This window comes from Mesoplodon mirus (assembly GCF_964341445.2).
Source record: "Mesoplodon mirus genome assembly, chromosome: 15".
Taxonomy (NCBI): Eukaryota; Metazoa; Chordata; class Mammalia; order Artiodactyla; family Ziphiidae; genus Mesoplodon; species Mesoplodon mirus.
Window position 1 is genome coordinate 62,007,355 of NC_138991.1, and position 16,143 is coordinate 62,023,497.

General features: G+C 56.6%; 1 protein-coding gene across 1 annotated transcript in view; it reads right to left on the reverse strand.

Annotated features, from left to right (window-relative positions):
• The window catches only part of MGRN1 (mahogunin ring finger 1), a 54,433-nt gene that overhangs the window by 1,477 nt on the left and 36,813 nt on the right, over nucleotides 1–16,143 (reverse strand). The window contains 10 exon segments of the mRNA XM_082644895.1: nucleotides 2–37; nucleotides 39–97; nucleotides 3,760–3,858; nucleotides 5,258–5,303; nucleotides 5,640–5,739; nucleotides 6,301–6,527; nucleotides 7,979–8,044; nucleotides 10,445–10,554; nucleotides 14,143–14,302; nucleotides 15,611–15,679. Coding sequence (XP_082501021.1) covers nucleotides 2–37; nucleotides 39–97; nucleotides 3,760–3,858; nucleotides 5,258–5,303; nucleotides 5,640–5,739; nucleotides 6,301–6,527; nucleotides 7,979–8,044; nucleotides 10,445–10,554; nucleotides 14,143–14,302; nucleotides 15,611–15,679 — 972 coding nt within the window.

The window sequence follows — 16,143 nt, forward strand, 5'->3', positions numbered from 1 at the left end:
TCAGCGGCCCCGGGGTCAGGACTGGGGCCACCAAGTGGAGGCCGGGGGGGCCCGGCGGCGTGGAGGCTGCGGGGCGTCTCCATGGAGGTGGACCATCCTGCAGGCAGGAAACAGGGAGGAGGGTGACGTTCGGCTGAGCTGCCCCGCCTCACCGCTCCCTTCGCCCGCCGCCAGGCTCTGGGTCCCCACCAGCTGCCCCACTATGTGTCTGCGGCGGAGCACACAGAGGGCCCGGTGACCCCAGCCCCCGCCCTGGAACAGAAGGCAATGGGGCACCTTGGCTGCCGGCTCCCGGGTGCCCCGCCCGTGCCCGCTCCGTGCTTCCTGGGCTCCGACAGGCCACTGGATTTGGCTGGAACTCGGTCACCCCCGGTGGAGGGGTGCCCAGAGCGGCCCCAGGAGGCCCTGCCTGCCCTCCTTGGAGGATGTTCCTGCCATCCCCACATGGCACCTCCAGGATGCTGTGAGGGGATCCGTCCCTGGCTCAGGACGCCCCAGGCGCTGGTGCGTGGGGAGCTGCACACCTCTCAGGGCCGTGCCCATCCGCACAAGGGGCCCCGGGGCGGATTCAATGGCAAACCCAGGAGCCCCCGCGGCCTGCAACAGACTTCGGGGACTCAGTGAGGGACAGTTTTCTTAGGAGCCGTGGCTTCACGTGGGAAGCCAGCTCTGCCACATAGCCCACAGGACAAATACAGTTCCTAGCAGCCGGGTCTGACCCATTTCCTACTTCCAGAAGTTTTACCTAAGTGGCAACACTCAACATCTCCCACGGATGAGAATAAAAGCGTTAGGTCCTATTTCAGCAGAGAGTAAGATTCGTCACAAGAAATGATCAAGGAAGACGAGAAAGGTCTGTGGGGGAAGGCAGTGGGTGGAGGGACCCCGCAGCCTGGGTCCAGGACGGCTGACTGGGAGGAGGGCTACGTCCCGCAAGGCCGACGCAGCCCGGGGTGCGACCCCACCCACACTCGTCTGGAAACCCTGGGCCACCGAAGGCGCCAGGTTCTCTACCTCCAGGCTTGCTAGGGAGGCTGTTGTCACCTGAGGGAGCGGCAAGGGCCCCAGCGCGTCCCCTCCCAGTGGTGCTCGCAGAACTGTCTTCTGTAAAACGTCTGTTTGGGCCGCCCAGGGAGAGGGCACCTCCCTGTTAGGTGGGGAGACCACGCAGCCGCCTCACAGGCTGACATCAGGGCATGTTGGTGTTCCGGAAGGTTCCAGAGGTGGGTGGGGGGACAGGCTAGCTGTCAGCGACGGGTCTCAGCTAGGGCTGAGTCACTGATCCTGGGACCCTCAAGGCTGCAACAGCCTGACTGGGCTGCCTGGTCCAGATGGGAAATCCTCTGGTTCCAAAAGCCAGCATCAGACCCCGCAGGACCACCTCTCAGGGGCACCTCTGCTTTGGTGTTTGGAGAGCTCTGGATTCTGAATCCAGGGCCCCAGAGAAGACACGGCTGTGGAAGGAGCCCGGAAAATGGGAAGGAACCCCCGGCGGGAGCAGGGGAGGGAGGGTGGCTGGGGCCCTCTCTCCAGCACCCTGCCAAGGCCGCCCACAGAGCCCCCGCCCCACGTGCGAAGGCGTCACGTACCAGCTTACTTCTCTAAACCACCGGAGCAGGAGCCAGGCCCCAGGGCTGCGCAGAGGAGGAGAGAGACGGAAGCTCGGTTAGCAAAGCGCTCAGAGGGACCGGCACGTTCCAGGGCAGAGGCACTGGCTTTAGGACAAGGTGCCAGGGTGGGGGTGGGATATGATGGAAACAAATGCCACACAAACCGATGTGCTGACACAAAAGAGACACGTGCTAAAAACGCTTCCTGAGAAACAGCTCTGGGCCCAGTGCTAATGAAGAGGAACCCAGCCCAGGGAAGGATGCAGGTAGCCGGGGAGGGGCTGGGGGCTGGGCATAGCGGAGCCCAGGAAGGGCCCCCACCCCGCAGGGCTGCTGGGATGCCGGACATCTAGGATTTCTCCATTTTATGGATTTGCCCCCATCTCCTTTCTTCCTGTCTACGGGATACACTAAGATTCACTGAATCATGCTCCATCCAGCCAGAGAACGCGGTGCTGTTAAAAAGAATGGAGATCCCTGCGTGTGTGCGTGGTCGCATTCTTAAACACACACACTGATGTGGAAGATGTGCAGGGTCTCTGCTAAGCGAAAAAGCCCGCAGAGAACAGAGGAAGTGGCGTGGGAGTGGACGACTCAGAGGTGTGCGTGTCCACGAGGCCCCCTGCCTGCCCCACAGGTACAAGCAGCCATGCTTGTGAGGAGCGGGTACAGGACACCCACGTGCAGCCTCCTCTCTGCTCTGGCATCGAGAACCAGCCCCACCCTGCTGTCCGGTCAGGCCCCACAGCCACAGCTTTTTGGCCTCTGTGGCCTCTCCTCTACCACCTCCAAAGCCGACTGCCTCCACCCCCAGTGTGGACCTAAAGAAGGCCCGAGACATGCGCTGGGGGGTCCAGAGAGCCAGAGGTCCCGCTCTCACCCGTGGGCTGGGCCAGCCGGCTGTGGCCTGTCCTGAGCTCCTAGACACTCCGTGGGCCACTCGAGGCGTGGGAAGTGAGGGGTGGCACTGCAGAGGCTGCGTGCACTCAGGGTGCCCTCACCCACACCCAGGGGCCGCCTGCAGGGTCAGGACTCACTCAGGGCTCTAGGAAGCTGAGTCCCTCTCCTGACCGCCCCTCAGCCCCCAACCACGTTTTCATCCTCATGATATACTAAGTCCTCTAGAATCCTGTGTTACTCTAAGGTCCTAGGCACAGCTTTCACCCAGGGGTTCCTTTGGGTAGGCCCGTGTGTGTCAACGAACCAACTAGTGCCCTCCTTCCTCACACCTGGGGACCCGCTGTCCTCTAACCACACCCTCTGTCTGCACAGGCCGCTGCTCGTCCAAAAGCCCAGGGATAAGAGGCCCTTCCAGACCAAAGCACATCACAGTTCCCCAAGTGCCCAGGCCAGGGGACCAGGCAGTGGTGGCTCCCGGGACAGGTAGGGGCGAGGAGAAGGGGCTTCCCAGCCACGAGGAAGCAGCCAGGCTCTGAGGACAACGTGGCTTTTTATCTTGATTCCGGAAACCTCAGGTGGTGTCCCAGCAGGCCTGGGCACAAGTGTCTGAGAGACCCCAACTCCCGTCCCGTCTTTGGAGCCCAGGACTTGAACCTGAGGATCTTGACCCAGAGGAGCAGAGAGCAGAGCTAAGGCCACAGGGCCCTAGGTGGGGGCCTGGGAAGGGGTGGGAGGAGAAGCAAGACCCCTTCCTGCTGCCCTTGGGCCTCGCTGGCACCTAGTGCCCCAGCCTGTGTCCCCTGCCCTGGCCTGGACGTGCTGCTTCACCCGGGACCAGAGAGCCTGTGAGCCCCAGGCCAGCGGTGGAGCCTGTTGGCCCTTGCCAGGCCTGCGGCCGGCGGGGAGATTTCCATCTTCAGCTGCCTGGGCAGAGGCCCAGCTGCTGGGGCACCCAGCACAGCCCAGGGATGAAGGAAGATAGCAGTGGCTGTGGGACCAGATTTGCCCACCTGGCCTTAAACAAGAAGCCTTTTCTGCCTTCCCGAGGCTGAGCTGGCTCTGGGATGAAAAGGGGCCTCAGGCACAGGCTCTGCCCCAAAGAACCAGGGGCTGCAGGGTGACTGTGTAATCTGGGCCTGGCCGTGCTTTGGGGGTCAACGGAAGGAGCGTGGGCTCAGAGCCAGGGACGGGGAAGTGGGCTTCCCCCAGGCCTGGCAGGCTCCTAGCGCCACCGGCCGAGTGCCGTTACCTGGCAGGTAGATGTCTGCAGCTGCGCTGGGCTGGCCTCGGCTGCAGGGCTCGGGGCTGCCGTCCTGCAGGACGTTCTCGATAGACGGCACTCGGCTCCCTGCAGAGGAAGGGGCAGGTTGGGGACCGGCAGGCAGGAGTCTGGGACCCCAGACCCCACCCTGGGGCCCAGACCCCACCCTTGACTCCCCCTCTGCTCTCCCGGGACCCAGAGATAGACGTCTATTTTCTTTCTCTTTCCTTTTCTCCTACCCACCAGCGTGGGGCTTTATTTTGTTTTTATTATAAAAACATCACATGCCCACATTTAAAAGATAACATGGAGTGGTAACAGACCTGACTGTCTCCTATCTTCCCGGACAGGCAGGTGGGTGCTCAGCCCTCTGACCCCCAGGCCTGCAGCAGGGAGCTCACATGTGGGGGAACAGGGGGGTGTCCTCTCTCTCACACATCAGTTCTCAGCCCGGGACCTGCACTGTGCTTGTGGGTGTGTCCCCTCAGGCAGAAGAGGGACCTGGATCCTGTGACAGGGCCTCCGGAGGGCGCCCAGTCCTGGCACATGCTATGTGCAGGTGGGAAGGAGCCATAGCCATGGAAGGTGGGGAAGCTTAGGCCTGAGGGGCAGAGGGACCTGGCCCTGCACGCCGGGTAGGAAGTGACAACACCATGCTCCTGGGGACACCTTAACCCTGGCACCATGCCCAGGCCTAAGGCCCTGCCCAGCGGCCTGCAGGCAGACATGGGTCACCCAGGGCAGCAATGGCCAGGGGCCACCCAGCAGGGAATGGGTCACAGCGCCAGGGTGGCTGCAAGTTGCTCTGGGGGCCTTGACCACATTTTGGCCACCCCCTGGCTCTGTCATTCTCAACTAAAGGGCCTTGGGCTTCCCCCAACACCAACCCTGAGCCTCAGTCTCCTCATCTGTCTGACACGGGGAGGAATGACCAGGACTGCAGAGGAACAGCGTCTTCCCAGGCGGCAGAGGAAGTTTGGGAGGCGTCTTATCACCTCTTGTCACCTCCCCACTCACAGCCAGTGCTGGCAGCGGCGGCTGGGACTGGACCCTAGGGGGCTGCCAAGTGCTAAACCCTCTGCTCAGGAGGGGCACCAGGCCCCTTACACAGGGAACACGCCGGGGAAGGGCCTGGCTGAGCTGCGCACCCACCGGCCATCGGCTACCCCAGACCCGGGCAAGGCCCAGAGACCCCGGTGGGACCCTGCCCTGGAGGGAGGGGCACAGCCCAAGCCCAGGAGCATGGAGCACCGACCATGGGCAGGATGATCCAGTCGGGAAGAAAAGGGGCTGCCACTAAATGGACGGATAGGGAGGGAAAACCAGGAGCGGCCCAGGGCTGTCCTCCATGAGGCCGTGTAGGAACCAAAGTGTGTGGTCCCAGGAGGGCAACTAACACAGCTTGGAGGAACCTCCGGAAGAGACTTGGAGGCCCCGCTTCCTGCCGGGCAGGGAGCACCAGGGCCTCAGGGAGGAGAGGGCTCACCTTGCTTTAGTGATGAAGTCTCGTCAACCTCCTCTGTTATGAAGCTCTAGGAAACAAAGGAAAAACATGCCTGGACCCTCGTGCTGACAGCTGGGCACCAGGCTGCAGGTGGCCGGGGAGGACACAGGGTGAGTCGGGTCCAGGACAGGCAGCGCCTTTGGGTGTGTCACACACAGCTCCTCCTACGGCCCTCGCTGCTGGACTCCACCCAACAGCGCCCACCCGACAGATGAGTAAACGGAGGCTGGGGGAAGTCACAGCAGCCAAGGTCGATGAGCGAGGGAGTGGTGGAGCCTGGGATCTGGGAAGCCAAGAGGCAGGCAGTGGGGTCGGAAGGACAAATGGCAATGGCACGCCTGAGGAGGGCGGGCAGGGGCCTCACCTCGGGGGAGCTGCTCAGCGCCACCCCTGCCCCGCTCGGCGGGGGCGGGGCCTCCGAGTCATCCTCTTCATTGATGGGGGACGACGGGGACCGCAGGGTGCTGAGGACAGAGTGGGCGGAGGACAGAAGATGAGCAACGCCAACCCCACCCAAGCCAACGCCCCAGCTGGGCCAGCAAACGTGAGCTAGGCCTGGGGAGTGGGTGGCCCTCCACCTGCAGCCTGCACATGGCGCTGTGTGCAGGGAAGAGGGGAACCGCGATGGTATAGGCTTGGAGGGAGGGCTGAGCAACAGCAGTAGAGACCCATGTGTCCTTTTGTATCTTTGGAGTTGTTTTGTCACACACATAAGGCGCAGGGGCCATGGGAGTTTTATAGAACCTGTGCCTTCTTTATACTTTTCTAGAAAAGCAGCACACGTCTGAGCAAAGACTAAACACAGCAGGGCTGCTCGCTGGCACCTCCAAGTGTCCAAAGGACCAGGACTGACCCTTGCCCGGCCCCTGGGCATGTGGCCCTCAAAAGTCCTTTACATCAGTGATGACGATCCTGTAATCACCGAGCAAGGCCAGGGCTGGCTCGTGGGGCACAAACAAGGTGGATGAGGTGCACCTGGAGGGTCCTGCACACCTTCCCCAGGGGGCTGCCGGCGGTGGCCTCACCTGTCGGGGGATCTGCTCCTCAGCTTGCCCTTCTGGAGGCTGCTTTCCATGATCCGATCGATCCCAGCAAGTGGACAACTCGCCTGGGACAGGCCGTCTGAGACGCCCGAATAGGTGATCTCTTCATAAAGCGGGGCTGAGGGGATGGCTGGGGAGGCGGCCCGAAGGCCGTTGAGCGCCTCGAGCAGGGAGATGGGCTCGTAGCCAGGCGGGATGCTGTCGGAGCTCTGCAAGGACAGGAGCAGGTGAGGGACAGGCCAGCCAGGCGCCCTGCCCACTGCCCATGGCCACAAAGCCCCAGACGCCGGCCTGGCGCCCCAGGGATGGTCTGCTCCCCAGAGCCTGCTCTCTGACCATCTCCTGTCCACTCCACCTTCCAGAGGCTCACATCCCCCTCCCTCAGAGGGGCGCCAAGAACTCCAGAGCAGCATCGGACACCCCTGCCCAGGGCGCCCTCGGCCATCAGCTGCAGCCGCAGCCCGGGACACCCAAGTGGCCCACTCGGTGCCCAGGATGGAGGAAGAGAGGGCGTTGGCCAGCCCCTACCTGGCCTTCTGCTCCTGCCTGGTGGGCATAGAGAGTGAGAGAGGTGTTAGTGAGAGGAGGGGGCAGGGGCAGGAGGGGAGCAAAGCCATGGCAGAGGCGGGAGAAGCCGGTGGGAGCGTGTGGCCTAGGCCAGGAGGACCTGCCCGACACAGGGGCCCAGCCTAGAGACCCTCTGTGGGCCGGACGAGCAACTGCAGGGCTGATGTGGGCTCCGGGGAGCCTAAAAGGCCCCTCCTCAGGACCAGTCTCACCCTCTCTGGGAGTAGATCCAATCAATAGGCTGAGTCTCGCTTTAGGGTTAAAGGCAAAGGGAGATGTTAGGCCTCCCAAGCCGGGGGGTTAGGCAGCCGCCTGCCCTCACTCTCGTGAACAAGGTGAAGGGAACGCTCTCTACATGGGACTCCTGCCTGCCCGGCTGACCTGTGAGAAGAGAGGGAGCTGCCCTTCAGGGAGGTGACACAGTGACCCTAGGGACCGGGGGAGGCAGAGGAGCCAGGTGGTGCTCTCTGTCCTCAGCGAGCACCTCCTGGGTTCCCTGCGACCACGGTGCCTGCATTTGTCCCAAGCCACCCCTTGCCCCTCGAAACAGGGAGAAAACCTCTCTGTCTAGGCTGACCCTCAGTGACCTCAACCCTCTACCATTTTCCGAAGGGGCCCGGGGCTCAGCGGAGGCCCCCGGCAGAGGCCCGGCCCAGCCGCCACATGCTGTCTGCCCCCAGCCTGCTCCCTGAGATGCAGGAAAAACGTGAGAAATACAAGTGTTGGCCCGCAGAGCAGGGATGCAGGGCGAGCAAGCACGAGGGACGTTTGCAACAAGAGCGGCAGCCTTAGTTCTGCCTCCGTCATTCCACTGCCAGCAAGAAAAAAAAGGGAAACGGCATCAGGAGACCACGGGCAGAAGCAGAGCTGGCAAGAAGGGGTGCCCGGGGCTTTCTGCCGACAGACCTTGAGCTTTGCTTGTTCCACAAAACTCCCTTCCTGGGCAGGGACGCCGGGACTGGGGAGAGTGGATTTGACAGATTAAATGAACAGAACACGTTAGCCTGGGGTGAAAGTGACTTCCCATTCTTGTCACTGGTGCAATAATCAGGGCACAGGGCAAAGACGTAGCCACAGGGCCAAACACACTTACTGTTTCCCTTTTAGGTTTCTTGCTGGCCAGTGAGGCAGGGTGCGACTTTGATTTTTTAAAGGGACACTGTCAAGATAAAAACCATAGAGTTTACCGCTGCCACCCCCCATGCGGCGCTGGAGCTGGCTGGCTGGGGTCTCCCTGGTCTGCTGGTCTCCAGGTGTGCCATGAGCCAGCGCTTCGCCAACTCTACGTGCATGTAAATCGTGGGGACCTGGCCGAGCATGGGTTCTGCCTTGGGCCTGGGTTGGCTGCGCCTGCACATCCTTGCAGCTCTGGAAGAGCCCATCCCCGTCCGCAGCGGCCACTCATGGTCTGGGTCACCCTGAGCAGCAGGTCCTGGCCAGGGCAGGTGTTGACAGTGGCCAAGCGCTCCCCACAAGTGGCCAAGCACTCCCCACAAGCGGGCCCGGCTGGGCACAGGGAAGGGACCCGGAGGTCCCAGCACAGCCTCATTGACTCATCACCAAGTCTAACTCCTAAAGGTGGGGCTAAAGCCCCCGATGACCCCCACTCTGCAGCGATCTTAACAGACTCACTGGAGGAAACGCCCAATTTGGACTCTAGTACTACGTGGAAATTGCTCGTGCAGGGAATGTGGCAGAGAACAAGGGCCACTTAATTGGGACTGTAACCTCCAGAGAGGAAGGCGGTGGCCCTCTGGAGTGCGAGATTACCATCCAAGCCCCAGGCTGCCCTGCACTGTGGGAGGCACTTCGGCTCTCAGGACAAGAGGGATAAACATGGGAGGATCCTGCCTGACCCTCAGATGCCAGGGCAGAAACCCGGAGAGGCAACAATAAAAACCCACCACCTGGGCCCACCCTCCGTGGAATAGCAAAGCTCCTTTCTCGGGGGCAGGAACAACTCAGTACTGTTCTTCTCTCCACCAAAAACATGGTGCTGGAGAAAGTACTCGCTGCTCTGAACACAAGTCCACTGTTAAATGGCTGAGGGCCTGGTTTCAGAGCTGGAAGCCCTGATGCCTACGGGCCCCACAGGCTAAACAGCGTGGCTGGCCCGGGAGAAGCGGGGTGACGGGAACCCCAACCCGAGGGGCAGCCTTGCTCCTGATCCAGCAGTGAGACTACGCCTTCAGATTTTGAAAGAGAAGCCAGATATCTGAGCCTTAAGGAAAATTCCTAGACTTTTAAACATTGGCCCAATTTTCAGAAATGCTGGGCTGAACACATCACACCTGCTGGCCTGGGGCAGGCGCCCTCTGTGGGTATGCCAATCCAGAGGGCTTTGGCTCTTTTTCCTTTTTAATTTTTTTTAAAATAAATTTATTTTATTTATTTTTGGCTGCGTTGGGTCTTCGTTGCTGTGTGTGGGCTTTCTCTAGTTGCGGTGAGCGGGGGCTCTTCGTTACAATGCGTGGGCTTCTCATGGTGGTGGCTTCTCTTGTTGCAGAGCATGGGCTCTAGGCGCCCGGGCTTTAGGAGTTGTGGCACATGGGCTCAGTAGTTGTGGCTCGCGGGCTCTAGAGTGCAGGCTCAGTAGTTGTGGCGCACGGGCTTAGTTGCTCCACAGCATGTGGGACCTTCCCAGACCAGGGCTCAAACCCATGTCCCCTGCATTGGCAGGCGGATTCTTAACCACTGCGCCACCAGGGAAGCCCTGTTTTTCCTTTTTAGAGAGCTGGCAGGGCCTCTAAGAATCACTGGATCCAAACAACCTCAATCGAGAGCCAGGAAAATAGGCTCACTGGCTGAGTGCTCAAAGCCAGCTGGGAGCCGGGAGCCGGGAGCCGGGCGCCGGGCCTACCCCCGTCCGTCCTCGGTCCTTCTGCCCCCACCTGCCCACCTCAGTGACTCCCTAAACCCCACCCTGTCTGTGTGTCTCTCCACGTCTCTTTCTGTGTCTCCCTGCCCATCTCTCAGCATCTCCCTTCTGAACCTCATCCCCATCTGTCTCTCTCTCTCTCTCCATATCTGTCTCTCCATGTCTCTGCATTTCTGTGTCTCTCCCTCCCCATCTGTTTCTGCCCACCTTTCTCTCAAGGTCACCTTGGTGGAGCAGAGGTGACGACACCACGTGACACCACCACGACCCTTCAGACTCAGCGAAGGGTCACCTGCATCTCAGGCTCTTGCTATTGGCAAAAGCAACGCCATCCGGCAGCCAGAGCTCATTGGGCCCAGCCTGGATCACCCACGCATCTTCAAAGCTGCCCGTCGGGACCGGGCAGGTGAGCCAGAGGCCCAGAAAGCTGGCAGGCAGGGGTGCTGGCCAGACAGTCTGGGTCCTGGCCTGGCACCGCCCTGAGGGCAGAGCCTGGGCAGCCTCCTCCTGGCCACACCTCCAGGGCTTCCTGACCTACTGGCTCCCACCAGACCAGCCCCACCAGGAGCCAGGCGCTGTCCTAACATGGAGGCGGGCCCTGCACAGTAGGCAGGGGCTTCCTCCAGGCCCCTCCTCTCTCCACCCCCACACCCTCCAATGCAGGAAGGAAGAGGCACTTACAGAATGTTCATCATGGTCCATGCTCTGAGCCAAAACGGGGCTGAAGGAGATGGGGGACAGGGCTCCTGGCTTCTTCCTCACTGCCCGGATCTGCAGAAGGGCCCGGAAAGCTGTGGCGGAAGGACAGGGTCATGTCAGGCAAGGGGCAGCACCACTGAGACCCTCCAAGTTTCAGGAACACTGACCACCCACCCACCTCGCAGCAATCCCAGGACAAGCCAGGTTTCTGAGTTGGAGGCAGTATTTTTTTTGACATCAGTCTCAGTAATATTTTGAGGGATATGTCTCCTCAGGCAAGGGAAGCAAAAGCAAAAATAAACAAATGGGACTATACCACACTATAAAGCTTTTGCACAGTGAAAGAAACTATCAATAAAATGAAAAGTCCACGTACTGAATGGGAGAAGATATTTGCAAACAATATATCTGATAAAGGGTTAAAATCCAAAATATTCAAAGAACTCATACAACTCAACATCAAAACAAACAACCCGATTAAAAAATGGGCAGAGGGGCTTCCCTGGTGGCACAGTGGTTAAGAATCTGCCTGCCAATGCTGGGGACATGGGTTCGAGCTCTGGTGCGGGAAGATCCCACATGCTGCGGAGCAACTAAGCCCGTGCGCCACAACTACTGAGCCTGTACTCTAGAGCCCGTGAGCCACAACTACTGAAGCCCGCACACCTAGAGCCCATGCTCTGCAACAAGAGAAGCCACCGCAATGAGAAGCCTGAGCACGGCAATGAAGAGTAGCCCCCGTTCGCCGCAACTAGAGAGAAGCCTGAGCACGGCAATGAAGAGTAGCCCCCGTTCGCCGCAACCAGAGAAAAGCCTGCGCGCAGCAACGAAGACCCAACATAGCCAAAAATTAATTAATTAATTAATTAATTTATTTATTTATTTAAAAAAAGATATATGCACCCCTATGTTCTATACAGCATTATTTACAATAGCTAAGATATATGGAATCAACCAAAGTGCCCATGAACAGACAAATGGATAATAAAGATGTGGTGTATATATAATGGACTATTGTATATACACCATAAAAAAAGAATAAAATCTTGTCATTTGCAACAACATGGATGGACCTAGAGAGTATTATGCTAAATGAAATAAGTCAGATAAAGATCAATACTGTATCATTTCACATACATGTGGAATCTAAAAAACAAAATAAATGAATAAACATAACAAAACAGAAACAAGAGTTATAGATACAGAGAACAAACATCTGGCTACCAGATGACAGTGGGTGGGAAGAGGAAAGAAATAGGTGAGGGAGATGAAGAGGTACAAAATTCCAGTTGCAAAATAAATGTCATGGGTATGAAATGTACAGTGTGGGGAAATATAGTCAATAACTATGTAATATCTTTGTATGGTAACAGACGATAACTAGACTTACTATCATGATCATTTTGAAATGTACAGAAAATAATTATTATGTTGTATAACAGGAACTAACACAGTGTTGTAGGTCAGTTACACTTCAAAAACAAACATACACACACATAGAAAGAGAGATCAGATTTGTGGTCACCAGAGGTGGGGATGGGGGAGGGGGAATTAGATGAAGGCCGTCAAAAGGTACAAACTTCAAGTTACAAGATAAATAAGTACTAGGGATGTAATGTACAACATGATAAGTATAATTAACATTGCTGTGTGTTATACATAAAAGTTGTTAAGAGAGAAAACCCTGAGAGTTCTCATCACACACACAAAATTTTTTTTTTATTTCTTTAATTTCTATCATTTCTTTATATCAGATGATGGATGTTCACTAAACTTACTGTGATATTCATTTCGTAATGTATGTAACTCAAATCATTATGCTATACATCTTAAACTTATACAGATCTGTATGTCAATTATATCTCAATAAAACTAGAAGAAATAAAAAATATTAAAATAAGGTTAAAGGGAAAAAAAAAAAGAACAGAAAGAACATGAATAGATTCCTCCCGGTAGTTAGCCAGAAGCTCAAAGGAAGCACGACACCTTCTTGGAATCAAATAAGAATGATTTCCTGAGGACAGTAATTCTCAGATACAAGGAATTTTATTCAGTCAAATATAGCTGATGAAATAGATAACCACAATTATATTCTAGTTTTCAAATGCATAAAGAATTTGTTTTGTGAAAGTACGTTGGTTGTGAATAGTCCATGAGATATTAAAGAGTATTAACTTTTTACTGAAAATGAAAATATGATTTAATTAGAACAAATGACTTCAAAACGCCCTCCCTTTATCTCCTCTTACTGTATATACTAACAATGGAATACCTTTAACCTGGAATGCAATTCACTAAAAACAACTAAAGTAAATCAAACTGAGAAACAAAGTAAAATAACATGTTACCAATATAGACTCACTGAATCTAAGTTAGGTTTTTTTTGTTTGTTTGTTTGTTTTTTTTGCGGTACGCGGGTCTTTCACTGCTGTGGCCTCTCCCTGTGCTGCGGACGCGCAGGCCCAACAGCCATGGCTCATGGGCCCAGCCGCTCCACGGCATGTGGGATCTTCCCGGACCAGGGCACGAACCCATGTCCTCTACATCGGCAGGCGGACTCTCAACCACTGCGCCACCAGGGAAGCCCTAAGTTAGGTTTTTGAGTATGGTAAACACAGGGCAAAGAACACTTTATTAGAAAGATCAATTTGCATTAAAAAAAATAAACCTAAGCTTTGTTTTTTTGTCTTTTTCTGCCTCGGTGTGCAGCTTTCGGGATCTTGGTTCCCCGACTAGTGACTGAACCTGGGCCACGGCAGTGAAAGCCGGGAATCCTAACCACTAGGCCACCAGGGAACTCCTAAGCTTTATCATTTTTAAAACACACTTTCTTTTTCTCCCCCAGGGTTTTTATATTGATTTTTATATTGATTAATTGCTTTGAAGCATAATTTTAATGTAGCCATAGACTACTCAACAAAAGAGAGTTTTATAGTGAACAGTCATGAACCTAAGAACTAAATGTAGCAATAAAGAGATATTTTCACACTTGGAGTTTTAAATCGACCAATACATTATTTCTGAAAGTGACAGTGAATCTGACAGTCTAAAAAAAAAAAAAAGCGGTCATTTATCTCCTCAGAGAAAATGTCCTGCAGCTCCCATAGGAGGGTGCTCTTGATGCTCACACCCAGTCCCCGCCAGGACCAGCAGGAACTGGGCCCAGGACTGTTGACCCACCAGCAGGACCTACAACCTGAGAATGTTTACTCTCTATTGGAGGATGAATATTTTGTTCAGAATTAGGCCCAACATGACAACTTTTTTTTTTTAATGCCGTGTGCGCCACTTGTGGGATCTCAGTTACCCGACCAGGGATTGAACCTGGGCCCTCAGCAGTGAAAGCGCCAGAGTCCTAATCACTGGACCCCCAGGGAATTCCCCCAACGTGACAACCTTTGACTGAGAAAGTCCAGATGCTCAAGGAAACCAAATTTAACTCCTTGCTCATTTACACCCACCACATTTTTCATTTTATTATCTTTTATCAAAATATTTCCCACTTACTCTTTGAAATAAAGATCTGACTTGCTGATCACCTCTGTGCAGCTCACCCCACACACTGCCCTGCGTCTGACTTCCCTGGAGGCAGACGGCGCCACCCCATGGCCACGGGTGTCCCTGCCCACGTCTGCCACCATGCCCGTCTCCCCGCCCGCCTGCCCGCCCGTCCCACTCACGCAGCCGGCAGATGGGGCAGTTGCTGGCCTGGTAGCGCAGCGTGTCGGCGCACGAGTTGCAGAGGCACAGGTGGCGGCAGGGCAGGATCAGCGTGTCCCGCAGGTCCGACAGGCACACCACACACTCGTTGCTGTTGTCGCTGTTCTCCTCGTCTGAGGGCTGTGGGGACACCGAGGGTCCCAGGGTCGGTGGCTCCCGAGGCCAGAGGCCGGGGGCCTTCCTGTTCCCACTTCCCCTGCGGGCTGCGGTGGCAAAGGGAAGCCCCAGGGGCAGACGAAGGTCACCAAAGAGCAGGACGCCCCCCCGGCCCAAGACGCCTCCCCAGATCTAGAGAACTTGGGTCTCCTACTCCCCAGAACCAAAGAGGAAATGTGGGAAGACTCGCATCTGTCAAGGCTGCCCATTTATTTGCTTAAGACAGCAACAACAAAAAAAAGGCAACGGAGTTCCCAGGCAGTCCGGTGGTTAGGACTCCGTGCTTTCTCTGCTGGGGCCTGGGCTCCATTCCTGGTCGGGGAACTAAGATCCCACAAGCTGCGCAGTGCGGCCCCCCCAAAATGAATCAGGCAAGTCTAACTTGCTGAAATGTTTTCCTTAAGTAATGGCACCTTCTGGAAAACAAAATTAGTTTCTGGATCAAGAGATAGCAACAGCCTAAAACAGGGATCAGCCAAGTCCAGCCTGCTGCCTGCTTCTGAAACAGGTGCTACCAGAACACAGCCTTGCCCCTGTGTTTCTGTATGTCTGCGGCTGCTTCTGCGTGATCCCAGCAGTGCTAGGATCAGAAGTGACAGACGCCATAGAAGTTGACAACATTAACTACCAGGCCCTCTATGAGAAGTCGGATGACCTCTGATGCAGAAACATGACCTGGGCAGAGAGCACTTGGCATCCAGCCAGTTCCAGCCACCATGGAAGCTGGCCTGAGACCCCAGAAGTTTTTTAAAAAAGGCAGCAGTTTCATTTGTGTCTTAAGACAGTGATGACAAAGGCATGGACTAATTCCCTGGCTGTGCCAGACCTTGGCTCTGTGGACCACCAGGCTCCTGTCACAGGCATTGGAAGGTGAGCCGGCCCACGGGTGCAGCGCGGGCTCAACTGCTGATGAGAGAAGGGAAAGGCCAAGGCTGCACCGGGGAAGGGGGCAGCAGGAGGGGGTCCGGCATCCCCAGGCTGCCCTGATGGCCAGCTGCCCAGTGATGGTAACAAGCCAGTGAATTTGCTGGGAAAAGGACAATGTCCCACAGACTCTGCTAACTCTAGAAATTAAGGAAAAATAATGGAGTCTGGGGGCCTGGGGTCTCCAGGGGAAGGCTCAGCAGGGAACTGGCTCATCTGCCACCAACCTGCAGGGCCCTGGCCAGGACAGGGGCCCCAAGCAGGTCACCCACAGGCCTGCCTCCGAGCAGCTGGGAGGAGCACAGGGGAGCACGGCCAGCCTGGTCCGGCGGTGCCACCAGCACGCACCTTCGTCTCTTGGTTGTTCTTGTTCTCAATGCCGTAGATCTCCTGCAGCAGATAGCTGACCCGGTCCACCTGGAGAGCAGAGAGGCGTCTGGGCACTTGCTCCCAACTCAATGGCTCCTCTGCGCCCACTTTTCCCGACAACCCCTCCCAGGTGCCGGGCTCGGGTCCGGGGGGCAGGCGTGGATGGCGATTCTGTCTAGCCCCACCCCCAGGGAGCGGGCACTACTGGAGACAGGCAGGGAGAAGCGCCACCTGCCCAGCCCACTGGCAGCAAGGACGCTGGGCTGGGCCCAGGTTCTGCCCGCCCCGGAGGGCGTGGAGCCAAGCTCTACCCGGACCCGGCGACCACGTCTTCTGCCCACCGTACTGTGCCCAACCCCAGAGGAAAACGACCTTGGACCCTCCTGTCACCAGCCCCCCAAGAGGGACCAGAGTCGGGCCTCGAGCTGACCACAGTTTATGGGCCAGATACTCCTCCTGAGAGCCACGGCCCTGCCGGTCCGCTCTCCTGAAACAAGTGCCCAGACCATCAC